Raw genomic sequence first — 22,482 nt, 5'->3', positions numbered from 1 at the left:
CGAGGGCGGTACGAGGGCGGAGCGTGCTCGGTGCGGGTTGGAAGCGCGTATATGTGTACGCAGCTTTAGACCTCACTTCGCTCGGTCAACTATATATTATTATTATTATATTGTTGTTTATTATCTTATTATTTCTATTAGTATCTTGTTGGAAGATTACTTGATCCATTTCTGGTACCATCAAAAGAGCCAAGACTACCGCAATGTAGTAAACAAATCAGATAATAACTCATGAAACGAGTTTTTATAGGAAGCGAATTGGTAAAATTTTCAATATGCCACCATTTTGTTTCTACAAAAATTAGGGAGTTGAAAATTTCCCAGAATATTTTTAGAACCTACTTTGTAAACTGTGTAAAATTTAAAAAATCTGGTGTAGCGCACTCACACAACTTTCCTTGCCGTTATGAAAATTGATCACCTGACGCTAGTGTTCCCGCGCATCACAAGTCTACTATTCAAAGATTTGAGCCAGCTGGTGACAGGGCAATAACGCTGGAGACACACATGAAGTCTGCTATCTCTTCATAGTGAATGATTTAATAGAATCAACAATAATTTGCAATTGAATAATAACATTTTCTCGAATTTAAAGCTTATTTTCAATTTTAGGTGAAAATGTTACTGAACATTAATTGTAGAGATTTTCATGCTCAATCTACTCCACTTGATTTTTTTGTTTCAATTGTATCTGAAGCCTGATAATTGCAAATCTATCTGCATTGATGGGGCGGAGCTCCTGAAATTTTTACAGATATGGGACTTGTGGCAGTTGATAGAGCTTATCGATGACTATTCTAGGTATGAATTTGATCAAAATCGTTGGAGCCGTTTCCGAGAAAATCACGAAAAACCCTGTTTTTGACAACATTTTCGCCGTTTTAGCCGCCATCTTGAATTGCATTTGATCGAAATTGTTCGTGTCGGATCCTTATAGTGGAAGGATCTTGAGTTCCAAATTTCAAGTCATTCCGTTAATTGGGATATGATATCGTGTACACAGACGCACAGACACACACACACACACACACACACACACACACACACATACAGACCAATACCCAAAAACCAGTTTTTTAGACTCAGGGTACCTTGAAACGTATAGAAATTTAGAAATTGGGGTACCTTATTTTTTTCTGAAAGCAATACTTTCCTTACCTATGGTAATAGGGCAAGGAAAGTAAAAATTTCGGTGCATGAATGGACACGTAATGTAAAATCAAACCTGTAAACGTCTTCGTGGTGTATTATACTAGCAGGTAACCTGTGCTCCGCAAGGGTCTAATGAAGACTTGACATACTGAAAACTTGACCTACCGAAATCTTGAAGAATTCAAAATAGACCTATAGCTATCCTCGGTAAATTAAGAATCTATATGCAAAGTTTCAAGTTAATCAGTCCAGTAGTTCAAACGTGATGATGCGTCATTCGTGAATGAAGACTTGACAAACTGAAAACTTGACCTACCGAAATCTTGAAGAATTTAAAATAGGCTAGACCTATAGTTATCCTCGGTAAATTAAAAATCTGTATGCAAAATATCAAGTTAATCAGTCCAGTAGTTGAGACATGATAATGTGTCATTCGTGAATTTCCTATCCCGTACGTGTATAAGCCAATTATTTCCTTTATTATATTTATATGGATGACCTATATCTGAAGAACTGCTAATAAACATCAGGTGTTAGAGAGAGAAACTATGGAATAGTACGGTCGTTGACCCATCGATTAACATTAGGCTAGAAAGAGAGCGAGATAGCTAGTAGCACTAATTAATAGAAAGAGCCAGTTTGAGGATAAATATTAGAATAATAATTGGCAGAACTCATAGATACGAAATAACGGTTGATGAAGCGCAGAGAAAGATAAGGGTAGAAGGAGAAAGAGAATAGAAGAGAAGGATAATAGAAAGAGAAAGAAAGGGAGAATAAAAGAGAAGAATGATAATAAAGGAGATGAAACTGAAGATGATAAGAACATGGGAGAGAAAATAAGATAAGAATAAGGAAAAAATAATTAAAACGACCATGAATACTTTAATGCAATAGGAAAAAGTGGAAAATCAGCAAGAGTAGTTAGTGAATAGAATATTAGAAAGAGTAAAAACAGATGGACATTAAAAGTAGATAATAGGATAAAATTGAGAAGATAATAAGAACATGGAAAAGGAAATAAGATAATAATAAGGAAAAATTAAAATTAAACGACCATGAATACTTTAAAGCAATAGGAAAAAGTGAAAAATCAGCAAGAGTAGTTAGTGAATGAAATATTAGGAAGAGTAAAAACAAATGGACATGAAAAGTGGATATAATAGGATAAAATTGAGAAGATAATACGAGAAATACTATAGTATGAAAATAAAATATAATAAATGGAAAAATACTTTATATGGAGAAGAATTTGGAAGCAATAGGAGATAAAGTAAAGATTACAGGAAAAGAATAATAAACAGAAAGAGTAAAAGAGAGGGATAAAGAGAGAGACAGATTGATTGAGTACTTCATCTATAGTAAGGTCCACGTTATAATGGCAGTGTTTAATCAGCAATGGTATTACTATCCTTGTCTATCATTCGACAAAGCGGATAGCACTATCTCTTTCTCGCTTTGTTCTGTTGCCAGATGGTCTTTTAACAATGTAGAATTAATAATTAATTAAAAATATTTCATCTTAATCATGAAAATTCATTATAAAATTATTCACAAATATAATTTCTTTCTTAATATAATTGATTATTTTAAACGATAATGAACAGTTATTACATCAAAAAACCTGTATCAGCTACCGTCTATAGAAGGTATTGACGAGACAGAGGATTGGCAACGTTTTTCTCCCATCTTTCTCCACTGCCATTATAACATAGAGCTCACTATGTAGATTACAATATATACTGGCTTATACACTTATATACAATAGCTTACAATACAGCAAAATTATAGATGAATTTACATAATATAGACTAAGAAAATAATTATTGAACTGTATAATATGATATGAAATAGTTATTTGTGCAACTAGTGCGCAAAGTGACAGTTTGCTGCACCGAAAGAAACGTTTACGGAATGGTTTCTTGAGTGCAGCAGAGGAACTTTGCGCACGTATTTCACATTAAATTTTTCCTACAGTTACCATTGAATATGAAAAGTGGTTGATTATGGGTAAAATGATGGCTGAAATCCATCAAATGTTTGTCTGTATAATTTTGTTATTAATAACAACTTTAATTTATTTTAAACTTGATAATCCAATTGAAAATTAATAACCATAATTTATTCAAATTAAATTGAAAATTTGAATAATTTTGAAAAAATCTTAATTTCTAAATAATTTTTCAACCAATCAATTTATGAATGAAAAAAATATTATTTGAAATAATGAATAATTAATAATATTAGAAATGTATAATTTAATGAGTTCTCATTTTTATTCATTTGAAAATCAGAAAAAATATAGATAGAACGAATTCGCATTCAAAATATACGCCAACAATGTCAACAGCTGATTAGGATGGCTGCAAGATAATACACAAAGTATTATGAGTTACTTTTCCGCTCTAGTGCGCAAAGTAATACTTTGCGCACTAGAGCGGAAAAGTGATTCTTTGCGTTCTGTAATCAGTGCAGGAATGGTCACTTTTCAAGGTAACTGTAGGAAAAAGCAATTTGTAATATAATAACTGTAGATAATTATATTGTTATGCATCTACATAAATTGACGGAGCTTTGGACATATCAATGTCCATTCTTCGGAAAGAATATTAAAAATATCCTCCCCACTAACTCACTACCAAAACGTTAATTTAATTAATTAAACTAAGGATAGAGACAGAGATAAGAGACATAGACAGAAAGAGAGAGAAAGAAAGAGAGAGAGAGGAAGAGAGAGAGCTAACACAAACAATACTATAACTATTATCAGGTGGAAAAGAGATGGAGAGATAACCATGAGTCATTACTACTGGTTATTTCAATTGTATTAGTATATCAACTGGTTGCACTACCCTAGCCTAATGGAAATATACTACAGTCCGTATCACTTAATACTATCAGCTTTATACTTCAACAAATAACATCAACCCGTCAATTCCCATTTAACCGACGCTGACAGGTGAAAGTGAACCAGAGCACTTGGAGTTTCGGAAACAGTGTTCCGTAAATTTCCAGAGGCAGATGTGGATGCGCCATCTATTATTGGACGGACAAGGAGGAAAACTACTGGACTAATGTAGGCTGTCATAGCTCGCGCCTTATCTAATACAAGTAAACAAACATAGAGAGATTTATCATTCATTGACCACGTGGGTGATGAATGGACGGGCGAAGAAGAAGAAAAAGAAGAAGAAGAAGAAGAAGAAAAAAAAAAAACCCAAGAAGAAGAAGAATGCAGAGGAGGAAATCACTAGACCAAAACTCAAGAGACTGGCTGACTGATAAAGTAAACAAAACTGATGACTTTATAACGTGAAAATCTTAGAAAATTTGAATTCACCAACCAATATGAAGTTTGTGACCAGAGATGGACGAATTTTAATGATTATTTAATCTTATTTTAATTCTAATGTGATTATTCAAGTGGTATTGATAAAAATATGATGTAACTGGCTGTAAGAGAATTATAACAATATCTGCTGCATTGTGAAATCCTATTATATTAAGCGAGCAATTTCTGAATTTATATATTTTGTTATTTATGTTTAACGGATCTCGAAAACGGCTCTAACGATTTTCACGAAATTTGGAACATAGTAGGTTTATGATATAAAGATTCGATTGCACTAGGTCTCATCCTTGGGAAAACTCGCTGAACGACATTAAAAGGATAATTCATCCTTGGCTGAAACAGCTGTGGATAGTAAAAAAGTGATGAGCAAGTGAGTATGTGAAAAATCAAAATATCGCATCCCCAAAATTCATAAGATGACAACATATAGCCAGCTGTGAAATATGAATTCGATTGCACTAGGTCTCAACCCTGGGATAACTCGCTGAAGGACATTAAAAGGATAAATACGTCCTTGGAAAAACAGCTGGATTTTTTGTCGTCTGTCGATACCGTAATGGAAGTGAGTGAGCGAGTGCATGTGTGGGGTCATTCAGCTGATCACACGAGAAGAAAAATTCAGCAAGAAAAACTTATTTTCGTTTATTTCTCTTTTTTTAGAAAACATGTTTACTTCAGAAAGTCCAAAATAGTAACTAGATGCTGTTAGTGTAGAATAGTACATAGTATATTGACAAATATTGTAGCAAACATAGTATATCATTCTAAATCGAATTCATAGTATATCTATTTGTTATTGATGTGTTTGTTTTTTGAAGTGAGAATAAATTGTTATTTTTTATGAGTGATAGTAGCTTAACCTAGATTTTGATTTGGACTGTAGTATAAATTTGAAAAGGGACAGTTTTGGGCATAAGCCTGTGCCGCCTCCTCATATAACTGTAAAAATAATTGTACGACTGAGAAAATTAATAATAAATATAAACTATAAATTCAATCTTTCGTTACAAATTTTCTATGCTTTTACACTCCAGAGCAAAGCTCGGTCCCCCGATATTGATAAATTAAACAAGTATGCTACACATGAAATCAAAGAACTAGACTGAAATAAAATAATTCTCATATTATTAGAGCTTGTCTTAATCACTACATTGGAAATTATATTCATATTCAAAATGGATAGACATTTGTCAACCCTTAGCTACATAGTTAATATCAACTTTTTCGAGAACTGGTCGATAGGAAACGTTCACATTCGGTTCAGAGGCTCAGCTGAGGTCTAACAATTTTTTATAGGAAAATCTAAAAAATTTCGCCAGCAATACGACCGAAATTGGCTTATCCAGCGTTTACCGGTCTCAGTCAACTCTACAGCTTCATTTGAGCTTCGTTCCGTCAAAAACAGTAAAATACTGATTTGTAAGCTCGATTAGTAAATCTAAATTAATATGATTGAAAATGTACACATTCATAACTGAATCTAAAATGAAAATTGAATTCTGATAAGAATTCATAAAATTAACTATACTTACATACAGTTCTTTACTATCATACATTTTTATCCTTATTTTAAATAATAATCTTTTTTAGAGTAAATTCTGAAAGTAAATTCCTACAGTCTGATGATGACCAACAACAACATCATTATCATCATCATCATCATCATCATCATCGAAATGATCGTCTCTACCAATGTAAGTGCATTTTCACTCCATAAGTGTTTTTTTTAAAATTCGAGTATAATCCTTTTTCTTTATTTATCTATTATTCCAGCAATAAACCATCCCAACACTTCCATTCCAATAAGACCTTCATGAAACAAGGATAGTAACGACCTTTATCAAGCAAGGACAAGGATAGAAAAGGGCCTTCAAGAGGATAAAACTCTCAATACATTAAGGCTGTGCAAAGGCTAAAAATAAACTTTCTACTGGTGATATTTTTCAAAGTTTTTCGATTTGTATACTATCAAGCTATCAAAATTAAAAAGTTTTCTCAGGAAACATTTTTTTTTCGATCATTACTTTTTGAGATATGAGCGCCTAAAGTTAAAACTTTTGTGCCAGAACATTTCAAGTTCGGTGAAAGATAGAACCATGAGATTTTAAATATAGATTCTTCATGATATTGTTGATCTAATAAAACAAAAATTTTCTGGAAATATCATTTTCTGAGAAAGTTATTCAATTCACTAAAAATGACCAAAAATAACTTTTAGTTGAGTTATTTTTGGTAAATTGGATAACTTTCTCAAAAATTGATATTTTCAGAAAATTTATGTTTTATTAGATCAACAATATCATGAAGAATCTACTTTTAGTTGAGTTATTTTCGGTCATTTTTGGTAAATTGAATTACTTTCTCAAAAATTGATATTTTCAGAAAATTTTTGTTTTATTAGATCAACAATATCATGAAGAATCTACTTTTAGTTGAGTTATTTTCGGTCATTTTTGGTAAATTGAATTACTTTCTCAAAAATTGATATTTTCAGAAAATTTTTGTTTTATTAGATCAACAATATCATGAAGAATCTATCTTTAAAATCTCATGGTTCTATCTTATGTATACGTCGACGGGAAATTTGAAAAGGAGCATACATGTCAAATTTCATGAAAAACAATTGCCGCGTTTCGCCGTAAATGCGGAACATATAAACATAAATATAAGCAAATTATAAAAACATAAAGAGAAATGCAAAACCGTCGACTTGAATCTTAGACCACACTTCGCTCGGTCAATTAATCAAACATCTCAACCCCAACAACACAAACACCCCATACAACCAATGAGAGCAACAAAGAAAGTAAAGAAATTGAACGAGAGAACAGTACAAACACCACATACAACCAATGAGAGCGACAGAGAAAGTAGAGGAAAAGAGAGAGAACAGCACAAACACACGAGGAGCAAAGATAGCAAAGGAATTGTGAGACAGAGAGAGAGTGAGAAAGCGAACCTCCAGTGGAAAACTTTTAAGAAGGGAGCCATACCTCTAGAACAACTATATAAGTTTCAGTTGTCCACTCCAGAATTCATTCAGTTTTAGCCTTCAGTAATCAACAGAGTTCTCCTGTGGTAGTTAATACTTAGTTTACTTCTATACTTACTCCATCATATATAATCTCGTTAGATCGACAGTGAACACATATCCAATACTTTCCAAATCGATTTCGAATATTTTCAGTGTTGATTCAATCAATTTTATTCTTACATTACTTGACAGTGATTAATATTTGATCAAGTCATTCAGAAATCGATCAAAATATTTATAGTTACTCAATAGTTATTTCTCAAGAATTTATAATTTGATAATATTACTACTGAGTAGATTTTGAGTTGTATTATACAGTAGTGAAACATGGGACGATTCAGATACCACGACACTAATGAATGCTTCGAAACTGCACTGTCTAAAGTGAAACTGGCTGCTAGGGTGAGTAAAATTCCAAAATCTACAAATTATATAAATTTTAAAATTAATAAAAACAATATAAAAATCTTGTAGTACCCTTTATTTTTTAAAAACATTAAAAACCTTTTTTTCTAAGTTTTTAAAAAATAAAGGGTAGGCTACTACAAGATTTTTATATTGTTTTTATTAATTTGTTAAAATGTAGCGCATGTGATTAAAGTGTTTTTATAAATTTTAAAATGTATTTGTATTAGAAGGAATTCAAGAAATTAATACATTCTATGTTAAAAATGGAAAATGTTTATTAGAAATCGCAGTTAGCCTACAACTGCTGGATTTATTATACAGTAGATTCTATGTGTTTCTACCTTTGAAATATCACTTCTTCAATTTTCAGAACTGAAATGAGTCAACGATTTGTAAAATTGTAATTGTATAGAATTAATGCAATTTATTGAGAAAAACAAATGTATGATCAATATACTTGGACATTTTTGAGGTAGGCGCACACAGATCTATGTAATTTGTGTAATAAATATACTGTATAATAAATCCAGCAGATGGTCAATTGCGTTTTCTAATAAACATTTTCCATCTTTAACATAGAATGTATGAATTTCTTGAATTCCTCCTAATACAAATGCATTTTAGAATTTATGCGACTTTAATTTTATTGTTACAGCTACTTGAATTCATTTCAGTCAGTCTAAAGGAAGGCGCACACAGATTGTCAACGGACGGATGGCACGCATTGGTCGGATCGGACGATTAGATTGATGCATTGTTTTCAATTTGATCGTCCGATGCGTGCCATCTGACCGTTGACGATCTGTATGCGCCTTCCTTTAGACTGACTAAAATGAATTCAAGTAGCTGTAGCAATAAAATTAAAGTTGCATAAATTTTAAAATGTATTTGTATTAAAAGGAATTCAATAAATTAATAAATTCTATGTTAAAGATGGAAAATGTTTATTAGAAAACGCAATTGACCAACTGCTGGATTTATTATACAGTATATTTATTACACAAATTGCATAAATCCTTGAATATCATAAATGGGAATAAATAAAAAATGATTTATAATCAAATATCCAGCCCATTTCAAAATTCTCTTACTTTAATCTTTTTACAATAATTTTAGGTGAGAAAAGAGTTGTTCAATCTCGTTATCAGTTTCAAGATACGACAATAAGAAATAATTTATAAAAGAGCATCTGGACAAAGTCAATACTTTATGAGAAAATCATCGTTAATATCTTTTATTAAATTTCATGAATGCTAAAAAATTAAAAATTTCATATCAACATTATTTTGATCAAAAGTTTTTTATTCCATTATAAAGATTCCTGCAAAAATCCAAGTCCAGAACAAATTTCGAATTAACTTTAAAAGGATTTTTATCATTTATCCATTATCTTAATCAAAAGTGTTTTAGTCCAGTTATAAAGATTCCTGCAAAAATTCAAGTTCAGAACAAATTTCGAATCAACTTTAAAAGGATCTTGCAAATATTAGCAGCAAATGCAAAGCTCTGTATGTTAAAAATCCCTCTTATGAAATCTGAAATCTTTGTCACAAGTTCACAACTATGATAACTACAATTTAAACATTTTTTATAGGCGTTCAACATTTATTGCAGATGAAAAAAACTTCTACTTTTGTGAGAATGAATGTTATTTTATTGTAGACATTTGAAAGCAATCTATAATATTATAAAGGAAACAATTGGCTTATACACTTAGGGGATAGGAAATTCACGAATGACGCATCATCACGTCTCAACTACTTAGCTGATTAACTTCAAATTTTGCATATTTATTCTCAATTTACCGAGGATGGTTAAAAGACTCTTCAAGATTTCAGTGGGTCAAGTTTTTAATTAAGTTTCTTTGTCAAGTTTTCAATTTATTGTACACAATAAATTTGAATTAAAGTTTGTGCTATAAGGCACAAACGACAATTATCAGTTTATTAGGGGCTTTTTTGTGTAGTTGAGAAGTTAATATTGTGGTAATTATTCATATTGAATGAAAAAGACTGAGAAATTGTCAAAAAACCACTGATTTATTGATAATTAGAAAGACCGGTTTCGGTTATTACACCATTGTCTATCTCTGACAATGGTGTAATAACCTAAACCGGTCTTTCTAATTATCAATAAATCAGTGGTTTTTTGACAATTTCTCAGTCTTTTTCATTCAATTATTGGGGGCTAATCATTTTGTGGGGCTAATCATTTTGAGACGTTACTCTTTTTTGAAACTTATTTTAATCATCAATTATTATTGAAATTGGATTCAGGAATATCAAAAATAGACTACAGCGTTTTGCAATCAAATTCAAAAATAACAAAATAGTTATTTGTGAAACTAGTGCGCAAAGTGACATTTTGCTGCACCGAAAGAAACGTTTACGCCCGAGCCGTAGGCGAGGGCGGAATGGTTTCTTGAGTGCAGCAGAGGAACTTTGCGCACGTATTTCACATTAAATTTTTCCTACAGTTACCATTGAATATGAAAAGTGGGTAATTATGGGTAAAATTCCCTGAAATCCATCAATGTATTTCTGTGTAATTTCATTATTAATAAAAACCTTAATTCATTTTAAATTGAATAATAATAATGTAGTAAATGAATGAAGGCGGCACTCATGTGGTGGCTGTCGCTGTCATCGTTGTCCACTGCCCCCCATATTATAACGTGCACCACAGTCAGTGTTACCAACATAATTTTGATTTTCCTGCACTAGTGCTCCATATAACCTACTAACTATTTTGCGTTGTGATGCTGCAAATCTGGAGTAAGCAAAGTACTCACTTTGTGCACTAGTGCGGAAAAGTGATTCTTTGCGGCCTGCAATCAGTGCAGAAATGGTCACTTTTCAAGGTATCTGTAGGAAAAAATTATTTTCTTGAATGGATGATTTCTATGTAGTACAATATTATTTTAGCAGAATAATGAATGAACTACGATTACAGGTTGTGATGGAAGGCTTCAACGCCAACAAAAACGTGGAGATGAAGCAGGAGAAGAGCTGGGACCTGGTGACCGAATTCGACAAGAGAGTTGAACACATTCTCATCTCAGAACTGTCCAAAGTCTACCCTGACCACAAGTGAGTTCAATTAAAACATATTAATTAAATTATAAGTAGGAATGATTATCGAAATAAGTTGATAACGTTATCAGTTCATTATCTGTCCAACAGATAAACTGAAATACAAAATATTCAAACACTAATTAATTGAATTTGTCAGGAAAGAAGTAAGTTTGATTATCAATATTTAAAACTGAATAATTACAAAAATTAAGTCAGAAACTTTAATTAAGTTGGTAGAGTGAATATTGATGTTGTGGAACTCTTCCATGATTGAAGTAATGTGAAATATTTCTACTATGTTTGGTTTTGGAGCAACTATGTTTTTTCAATACTGATCATATGTTGATAGTGAATGTTTTTGTGATTTTTCTGGCTTCAAATTTATCAAGTTTTTTTAATATTTTTCAATTTATTAATGCATTTTCAAGTGTAATAATAATTTGTTTCATCTTTCTGATCAACCGAGATACAAAATTTTTAGTATAATGTATATTTGGACTGTAAATTTTTGTGATCTTTATAAAAGTGTTTTCATAACCTCATTTTGACTATTTTTATCAAAATTAGGGAGAGGAACAGTTTTGGGTTTATCCTGTTGATTCTCTCCCAATCATTAATTTGATGTTGTGATTAAGGAATGTAATAAATGTAAATGTAAATGTAACTAAAGTGAAAAATTTACTTAGTGAAATTAATTAAGAACTGAAAATTTTGTGAAGTAAACAACTACAAGACTGAACCTATTTCGGACTATGTGTCTAAATTTGGGAGAGGAATAGCACAAGGTTACCTTATTTTTTCTCTCCCTATCATTTCAATTATGTACTTATACTATTATATTAAGCAAGCAATTTCTGTATTTTTATATATTTACATCTGGTTATTTATGTTCAACGGATCTCGAAAACGGTTTCAACGATTTTCACGAAATTTGGAACATAGTAGGTTTATGATATAAAAATTCGATTGCACTAGGTCTCATCCGTGGGAAAACTCGCTGAACGATATTAGAAGGATAATTATTCCTTGGCTGAAACAGCTGTGGATAGTAAAAAAGGGAGTGAGCGAGTATGTGAAAAATCAAAATATCGCATATCCCCGAAATTCATAAGATTACATATAGCCAGCTGTGAAATATAAACACGATCATTTTAGAAAATTGTGTTCTGTTTATCAATAAATAAAAATAACGAGCGAAGCTCAACTGTTCTGCAGTTGACAATATCAAACAGATGGGAACTTATGCCCAGTCTAAATTAGGTTTGTAGTATTGTCAACTACTCTCCACCACTTCCAGTCAGTAATAGCATTCTACAAGGTCACCAGCTCATCTTGTTCTTCGTTTGGGGTGTCTAACACCCCAGAGTGTCTTTTACGTAGGACTTTTATCAAACACTTTTATTACAAAGATTTACTTGTATTGTCTCTACGAATGTGGTATGGGATGATGGATCAGATTGGAATGAATGCTATGATTCTCTACAACTTGAGATTCAAAACAATAAAATGAAGAGACGTGAGTTTTTGATGAAGTTGTCATCGGCAATGATCAAGCCATTCGTTCAAACCGGATTAGGAGCTCCAACACTTAGGCGGAACATACGTACTTTTAAATTAGTATAAATATTGATAAGCAGTGCTTTACTTTTGATTTCTGTATGCACTTGGAACAAAAATGATTAAGAAATGATGAAGTATGGTCTAAGTATTTGTTTTTCTGATATTTTTCAAAGAAAAATGCATAATTAAATTGGGGTGTTCAACACCCCAGTGTGTCTACTGTGTTAGCATAAAGTAAGTGTGTCTCTGTAGGGTTAAGTTTGAATTTGGATTCTCACTAACAAACCCTTTTCTATTTTTTCTTTTAGGTTCATAGGCGAGGAAACCACCACCCTCCACCTACCCTCTCTACTGACAGACGATCCCACCTGGCTGATCGACCCCATAGACGGCACCACCAACTTCGTGCACGCGTGTCCGCACGCGTGCATTTCGCTTGCACTGAGCGTGCGCAAGCAACTGGTGCTCGGCATAGTCTACAACCCCCATGCTCAATCAGCTGTTCACTGCCAAGCGCGGGTGTGGCGCCTACCTCAACGGCAAACCTATCCGCGCCAGCAACTGCCAAGGTTAGTTGCTCAGTGTGATTCACTTAAAACTGGCAGGATTCCTCATAAATAACATCAAAGTAAAAAGAAACCTGGTTTGATATTGTATCATCATTGACCGAACATAGTGAGGTCTATGTTTCAACTCGATTTGCATTTGTCTGTCTGTATGTAACGCGATTACGGCCAAACGCGTTGATAGAATTCGATGAGGTTTGGCAGGAATATTCATTTAGCAACTTTATCGTCATAAGCATTTTAATGGTTAGTAGTGCTAACCCAGCTAAAAGAGCTCGTCAGCTGTTCAAAAAATCATGTTCAAACCAATAGTGAGGTCCACGTTATAATAGCAGTGGAGAAAGATAGCAGAAAAACGTTGCTGATCCTCTTGTCAATGCTTTCTATGGAGGGTAACTGACGTAATATTAACTGTTCATTCTCGTTTAATAGTTATTTGTATATCTAGAGTGAAAAGTACAACTTTTTCTCCCTGTGGGAAAAAGTTTGAAGCCCGAGGCGAAGCCGAGTATTGGTGACAATGTTTCCTAACAACATAACCTAAAATCTAAAACCTAAAAACCGGTCGTCTGATTGGCACTGCCGGTTGCGCTATCTATCGGACAAAGTTGTAACAATTATATCAGCTGGGCAGGCTACCAAAAATGGCTGACTCCAGATCACGCGGTTCAGATTTGAATTGCAGATCAAAAATATTTGTTGGCTGGTATTTTGAATAGAATAAAATATTTTAAAAATTGTATAAATTTTTATCGTCTACTAATATTAAGAATATAATATCATACAAACATATATTTCATGAGTTGATCAAATTTCTGGTTGTGGTATTGAATTCAGTTGACTCAATGACAGACACCTCTATTACGCTTTCTCATCTGAGCTTAGACCTTCTAACCTATTACCATGTAAGTTTTTAAAATAGAGATGCTTCCCATGTTATTTAAATGGAGTCACTTTTCTGTTTTTTACTACCGAGAGCGAAAAAGTGACACTTTAGTATTATGTTTCAGGGAGTAAAGTAAGTACTTTAGACAGTAGGTGGAGGAAAAATCAATTTTATTTCTCGTTCAAATCAATTATATTTTATCGATCAAGAAATGATATTTTCCAATCATTTCATAATGAATTTTCATAATCAATATTAAATATTTTCTTTTTGTGTAGTTGAGAAGTTGATATTGTGGTAATTATTCATATTAAATAAGAAGACTAAGGCCCGCCACAAAGTAGAATTCTCGTTTTGCTCTGTTGCCAGATGGTTTTTTAATATTGTAGAAATATAATTAACAAAATATTTAATATTAAATAAGAAGACTAAGAAATTGTCAAAAAACCACAGATTTATTGAAAGTTAGAAAGACCGGTTTCGGTTGTTACATCTTTGGCAATCTCTAATAAGAGATTATCAGAGATTGTCTTTCAGATTATCAGAGATTGACAATGGGGTAACAACCGAAACCGGTCTTTCTAACTTTCAATAAATCTGTGGTTTTTTGACAATTTCTTAGACCCGCCGCAAAGTAGACCCACGCTAATCCACGAAAAGCAACCCACGCCCTGGGATGTTTTGTAAACCATTGCTATAGAATTATTCATAATCAATCAGCTGACAAATGGATTATTCATTGCATGTATTACACAGATGTCTGGAGAAGCCTAGAAATGGTTTACAAAACATCCCACGGCGTGGGTTGCTTTTCGTGGATTAGCGTGGGTCTACTTTGCGGCGGGTCTAAGAAATTGTCAAAAAACCACGGATTGAAAGTTAGGAAGACCGGTTTCGGTTGTTACCCCATTGTCAATCTCTGATAATCTGAAAGACAATCTCTGATAATCTCTTATCAGAGATTGACAAAAATGTAACAACCGAAACCGGTCTTTCTAACTTTCAATAAATCTGTGGTTTTTTGACAATTTCTTAGTCTTCTTATTTAATATTAAATATTTTGTTAATTATATTTCTACAATATTAAAAGACCATCTGGCAACAGAGCAAATCGAGAATTGTTTGTTTACTGTTGTACAGTCACTGTCAAAAGTAAAAATAAAATATTCTGGCAAACAGACAACATTGCAAAGCTAGAGAGAGATAGCGCTATCCGCTTTGTTGAATGATAGACAAGGATAGCAATACAATTTGTATTTTGTTTTTGGCAAATAAAATTCATTCATTCATTCATTAAATTGCTAATCAACCACTGCCATTATAACGTGGACCACACTATAGCTTTTGACACAGAATTGATTCTAAGCGCTCTGAGGCTGGGATTTGATCACAGAATCTATTGAATAAATTACAATAATTTCTTGGTATCCGTGATAATTCTCTAAAATTATTTTAATCCTATTTGGAGGGTCATACACAGACAATATGGATGTAAATGGTGTAAATATACAGACAAAATGGATATGAACTCAAGTCTTTGTAAGGCACTTGAAGAAGGCCTACCACACGGAGTACCTCAAGGGTCCATTCTCGGGCCACTATCGTTTCTAGTGAAGATGAACGATATCAGATCAAATATTTCATCTAAAGTTGTTTTCTATGCTGATGATTTAAAATTAGTTAGTGACATTAACATAATAGATAATCAATTGTTGAATTTCTATTGCAGACATTTCAGAAGCACTGGTCGGCTACGAGATTTCAATGGCCAGAGACAAAGAGATCAGAGACCAGTTGCTATCTCGCTTCACATCCTGTCTAACCAAGGCTCAGGGGTAAGTCAGCAAATGACAAATTTATAGATTCTGAATTCATAGATGACCTGATCAACATTTACATATATTGACCATGAGGCTAGAAATTACATATAATCATTGCGTCATCCAACAACCGTCGGTAGATCTGTTTTCCAATTTTCTTTCTACTGATTCACAAAATGGCGATTCTTAATAATGCCGCGGTTCGAACGACGTCCAAACTTGGGTTGTAGAACTCTAAATGCTGCAAAATTTGGAATCTGCACGAGAAAATCAGCAGCAAGGAGATATACCATTCAATTCCCAGCGAGCTGCATTCAACTATAAGTCGACAATCGAGTACAGTTCACTGTCAATTGTAGCTATTGGCACAATGAGCATTGTGTGTCAATACTGTGGGGCATATGAGTTTAAAAATGATTGCGATAAAAATGACAACGCACCCAGATTGCGTTGCGCCAGTGGTCAAGTCAATTTTTTTCAATCGACCATCAGAACCACTTTATTCATTGGTTTCCGGAAATGGAGCAGACTCAAAACAATTTTTTTTAATATCCAGCAATACAACAATAATTGCTTTCAAATGACATCATTTGGGGCAACAAAAATTGTACAGGAAAGATTTATGCCTACTTTCAAAATTCATGGACAAATTTAACACCGAACTGGTTCCCTATTGCCAATGACGGATAGTGACTACAAATTTTTGAAAATTTATTTTATGGGCGATTCAGAGAGACAATATAATCAGTGTTGTGCACACAACACTTCAGTAAAAATGCCAATATTGTTGAATAACTCCAAATATTTTTCCATCAACACAATGCATTGATTGCATTATTAAAGACTGCCATCTGATAACCACAAAATTGTCATCAGTGCTGATAAGTCACCTGCTGGACAACACCCAAGACGTTTCAATGCCCCTACAATTATTATTATTACACTTTGGTTGTATTGTATTGTCATGTTGAGCTTTGTTTGATTCATGTACGTATATGTATTTATGAGTGTGGAATAAATAATTTGAATTTGAATTGAATTGAAGAAGTGTGTGTGAGTTCTTCCATTCAAACCAATAAGCAACAAGCACCTGGATGCAAAATGCCGCATCGCGCCTCCAGCTCAAATTTGTCATGAGATGCATTAACTATTTGGCGGTACGAAGTTCGCCGGGCAAGCTTGTTTCTAATGAAACTCTGTAATTTGCAGAATGAGAACACTCGGCTCTGCAGCCCTATCACTGTGCTACGTGGCAATGGGGGCCTGGGACGCCTACCAGGTGGACTACCTCTACTGTTGGGACTACTCGGCGGGGGCGCTCATCATCCAGGAAGCCGGAGGAGTCGTTATCGACACTAATGGTGAGCTAAATTCTACTTAACTAGTAGTTCTGTGAACAGTAGACCTCGCGCTCAGTGAGTTACATTGACCTATTGTTCTTTTCTCGAAAATTAATAAATAATTTATCAATTTAAAAAGTCTAGAAAAAATCCTAAATAAACATAGAGCTTTCTGTCCTATCGTACCGTGACGTGTCGTCCCGGAATGTGAGTGTGAGCGCTGTTATCAGGTCTGGCTGCAACTGACTACAACGTTTATGGAAAGATACAATTTTCAAGATGTTCGATGTTTTTGAACGCGTAGTATTATAGTCAACTGTCTACTAACGTTAATGGAAATATACATTTTCAAGATGTTCGATGTTTTTGAACGGGTAGTATTATAGTCCACTAGACAGCTGATTTATGATGAATAATTCTATAGTCTGATTTTTACGGTAATATTGGCGTATGAAGGAGGCTCCTTTTTCCTTTTATATTATCCTTGAAATGCAAAATTTCAAAAAACCTTGTATATACGTCGACGCGCAATTTAAAAAGGAACATACCTGTCAAACTTCATGAAAATCTATTACCGCGTTTCGCCGTGAATGAGCAACATATAAACACTCAAACATTTAAACGTTAAGAGAAATACCAAACCGTCGACTTGAATCTTAGACCTCACTTCGCTAGGTCAATTATCACAAAACTTGAACCAAAATTATTTCAAAAAGACCCGCAGTAAAAGTACTCTTGGACCAGGATCAACTTCTGTTACAAGAAACAAATGTTAGGCTAGGCGCACACCAGTTAGTCAAGACAAGACATGATCAGACACGTTTAGTCACAATACTTCACAAAGCTGTTTGTGGCGCAACTCACACTGATTAGGCTAGGCACACACCAGTTAGTCAAGACAAGACAAGACATGATCAGACACGTTTAGTCATAATACTTCACATTGTTGCTTATGAAGACATGTCTAATTGCAATGACTAATCAGTGTGTGTTGCGTCATAAGCAACTATGAGAAGTATTGTGTCTGATCATGTCTTGTCTTGTCTTAACTAACTAGTGTGTGCCTAGCCTTATTCATTGCAATTGGACATGCCTTCATAAGCAACTATGTTCACATTGTTCACTTCACATTATTGCTCATGACGCATCTCACACTGACCAGATCGTCTTTTAAAAATGTAGAATTAATAATTAACAAAATATTTCATCTCATTTATGAAAATTCATAATGGAATTATTGAAAAATATAATTTCTTGCTTAATAAAATATAGTATTGATTATTTTAAACGAGAATGAACAGTTAATATTACATCAATAATCCTTATCAGCAACCGTCTATAGAAGGCATTGACAAGACAGAGGATCGGCAACGTTGCTCTGATATCTTTCTCCACTGCTATTATAACGTGGACCTCACTATAGTATCTCGGTATTTCGATGAATAAATTATAAATCCTATAATATAGCCTAGATAGAGTCTAGAGCTTAACAAGAAGGCACCTGGTTTTCATCGTTTAAATGGTTTTCAAATGGCAGAGAGGCCTTCTCGCAATGCGCTAACTCTAGTATCAAATTGATGTGTTTCTATTTTATACAGAACAAGCCGTCAGGCTCGCTTCGCATATCCGTCTAGCCAGGGGGCTCCGCCCCCTGGACCCCCGACTGGATCGTCCAAGAATTAGGTCAGCAGGCTCGCTTCGCTCGCCTGCATTTTTCATTTGAGCATTTTTATCATATGTTAGGACAATCCAGTCGGGGAACCAGACTAAACGTCTGGCTAAACGGATATGGCGAGCGAAGCGAGCCTGATAGCTAGTAATATAAATATTCCCAGGATTGAAGTAGCAATGCCCAATCAATTTTTCCGCGATAAATGCATTTAAATCTTCAACTTGGTGCCAACCTAACAAAATTATTAATTTAGTTGCCAGTTAACAACTGTTTCGAAGAGGTACTCTATCTAGATTATAGTTCTATAGTAACATATGATATGGTAATTTCAATTATAATTAAAGGATTGGGAGAAGAAGAATATACATGCTAAAAGACGAACTTTAAACCCTTAAAAACAACCCTTAGAGTTAAAATATTGCCAAAAGATTTCTTAGTGCGCCTCTAAAGGGCCAACTGAACATGCCTACCAAATTTGAACGTTTTTGGTCCGGTAGATTTTTAGTTCTGCGAGTGAGTGAGTGAGTGAGTGAGTGAGTGAGTCAGTCAGTGAGTGAGTGCCATTTCGCTTTTATGTAGATATTTACCATAGTATCACCAGATCACGTGCACCTTACAGTTTAATCTTGAAATCTGAGGCCCTACTTTGGCATAGCAGCCTACTTCTCCCTACATATTCCCATGCCAGCCTTCACCTATACTATAATAAAGGAAAGAACTGGCTTATACACGAACGGGATAGGAAAATTATGTTTGACGCATCATCACGTCTCAACTACTGGACTGATTTACTTGAAATTTTGCATATTGATTATTAAGGCTGTGCAAAGGCAAAAAAAAAACTTTCTACTCGTAATATTTTTCAAAGTTTTTTGATTTGTATATCATCAAGCTATCAAAATGAAAAAGTTTTCTCAGGAAAACATTTTTTTTCCCGATCATTACTTTTTGAGATATGAGCGCCTGCAGTTTGAACTTTTGGGATAGAACATTTCAAATTTGGTAAGATATAAATCAAAACATTTTTTTTCTGATCATTACTTTTTGAGATATGAGTTCCTGAAGTTTAAATTTTTGGGACAGAACATTTCAAATTCGTAAGAGATAAATCCATGAGATTTAGAGGATGGATTCTTCATGGTATTGTTTATCTAGTAAAACAAAAATTTTCTTAAAATATCCATTTTTGTAAAAGTTATTCAATTTACCAAAAATAACTCAACTAGAAGTTATTTTTGGTAAACTGAATAACAATCTTAACAATTTATATTTTCTTTTACTACATCAACAATACCATGAAGAATCCATCCTCTAAATCTCATGGATTTATCTCTTACGAATTTGAAATGTTCTGTCCCAAAAATTTAAACTTTATGAGCTCATATCTCAAAAAGTAATGATCAGAAAAAAATGTTTTCCCGATTAAACTATTTCATTTTGATAGCTTGATGATATACAAATCAAAAAACTTTGAAAAATATCACGAGTAGAAAGTTTTTTTAGCCTTTGCACAGCCTTAATCTACAGAGGATTGATACAGGCCTACTTTAAATACTTCAAGATTTTCAAGCTCTTAATTACACCCTCGCGGAGCACTGGTTACATGCTAGTGATTCATATAATTCAACAACTTTGCAAGTGAAAATCTAATCACCCTCATTTTATTTCCAGGTGGAGAATTCGAGATAATGAACAGGCGGATTCTAACAGCTGGCACAAAACAGCTGGCAGATCAGCTGGTCAACATTGTCAAAAAGGCCGATCAGCTGCTCAAAACTAACAAAACCAGCATCACCTCATAAAAATAAGCTCCAGTATTATTGAGATAGTTTAGCATTGAAGATAGGCACTGATTATTTATATAAATAGGTTAGATGAGCTAGTAAATTAACTGATAAAGACTGTTATTTACTTGTAAATCCATTCAATGTACTTGAAATTAGAACTGTTAGACCCGGTCTCACAAAAGCCTGTTGAATTTTAACCGTAATTAAATGCGAAGAGTACCAATCAGTGAAAGCTTCTCTGATCGATTCTCTCTGCATTAAATCACGGTTAAAATTTAACAGGCTTTTGTGCAACCGGGCATTAGAATTGGAACAGTTTTGAACTTTAGCCTTTGGTACTTTTCTAGAACTTTTGTAATTCTGAATTGGAAATTAGAAAGAACTTGTTAGGACATTGGAAGCTCTCACTTTAGTTGGTTGAGTATTATTATAGAGTAGTTAATTTAGGACTATAAAGATACTAATTTGAATATTTGTTCAACTCTTACTTCATTGAGAACATTCACTTTAGTTAGTTAAGTATCGTTAAAAATTATTTAATACAGGACTATAAAGCTGGGTTTAAACCAAAGATATTAACAAAACGTTAATAAAAATCAAATCAAATTTATTTCCATTCAAAAACAGTTAACAAACATAAATATAAATTACATTTTATGGAAAGATTTGCATCCGCAAAGAAAGAATCTTAATACTTATAGATTCTATTGGATTAAACGGAACTTGACAAACACATATGTTCATCATGTGTATGATAAGTTATGTTCAATCTGGTACAATCTATAAGGATTAAGTTATTAACATTTTGTTAATAACTTTGGTGTAAACGCAGCTTAAGTATACTTAAATAATATTTAATACAGGATACTCATTTGAATATTTCATCAACTCTTAGTTCATTTAGCATTTAGTATTCTATCATTGTTATGTTTAAGGACTATGTAAATATAATAAAAATATCATATGATAATATAATAAAAAATATTTATACGAAAAAATGTTTTTATTATTGACTAGCCGTCAGGCTCGATTCGCTCGCCATTTTTTTTTTTTTTTTTTTTTAAGATTACGCCCTAAAGACTCCAGTCATGGAGTATAAGACAAGTCATGTTATAACATAATAATTCTAACACTAAGTAGTTCAACCTAGTTTAGGTTTGAAAGGAATTCTTGTACACTATAAAAAGCTCTATCAACTAAATATTTTTTAATTTGTTTTTTGAAAATCTTCAAATCATCATTACTTTTCAAGATTTGAGGTAGCTTGTTATAAAATTTCCTACCAATATAATCTGGTTTTTGTTCAAATAACCTACTATTGTGACCCATTATATGATAATCTGCTCTGTTTCGCGTATTATACTCATGAACATCTGAATTCTGGATCACACCACTCGTTTTCACATGCATTACAACTTCATATACATACAAAGATGGCACAGTTAATAGACCAAGCTTTTTAAATAAAGGCCTACAAGAGTCTAACCTATTCACTTTCTCTATACATCTGAGTGCCTTCTTTTGAATCTTAAACACCCTGTCCATATTTTGTTGAGATGAATTACCCCATACTAAAATAGCATACCTAATATGAGATAGTATAACTCCATGGTAAGCAGTTAACAGTAGTTTTTTATCATTCAGCCTAGCAAGCTGCCGCAGGACAAATACCCCAGATGATATCTTATTACATATCCTCTCAATGTAAGGATGCCATGTTAATTTCCTGTCCAATAAAATTCCCAAGAATGCTACTTTCTCTTCTTGGTCTAATTCATTTTCCTCTACAAACACATTATTTCTCTATCCTCTACTGAATTATATTTACTTT

At 33.2% G+C, this 22,482-nt stretch overlaps 2 protein-coding genes across 4 annotated transcripts in view; one reads left to right on the top strand and one right to left on the bottom strand.

Moving 5' to 3' along the window:
- The window catches only part of LOC111057636 (ATP-dependent helicase brm), an 86,126-nt gene that overhangs the window by 54,441 nt on the left and 9,203 nt on the right, over window positions 1–22,482 (bottom strand). The gene's annotated exons all lie outside the window — the stretch shown is intronic.
- Window positions 7,562–21,649, top strand: LOC111057635 (inositol monophosphatase 2-like). Its single transcript, XM_022345080.2, is given in 7 exon segments — window positions 7,562–7,940; window positions 10,899–11,035; window positions 12,889–13,072; window positions 13,074–13,149; window positions 15,762–15,867; window positions 17,062–17,213; window positions 20,536–21,649. Coding segments are annotated over 7 exon segments (861 nt in total). The 5' UTR covers window positions 7,562–7,865; the 3' UTR covers window positions 20,667–21,649.

The sequence above is a fragment of the Nilaparvata lugens genome, chromosome 7 (genome assembly GCF_014356525.2).
Source record: "Nilaparvata lugens isolate BPH chromosome 7, ASM1435652v1, whole genome shotgun sequence".
Classification (NCBI taxonomy): domain Eukaryota; kingdom Metazoa; phylum Arthropoda; class Insecta; order Hemiptera; family Delphacidae; genus Nilaparvata; species Nilaparvata lugens.
Note: the sequence above shows the minus strand (reverse complement) of the source record. Positions and strands in the feature narration are given on the sequence as shown.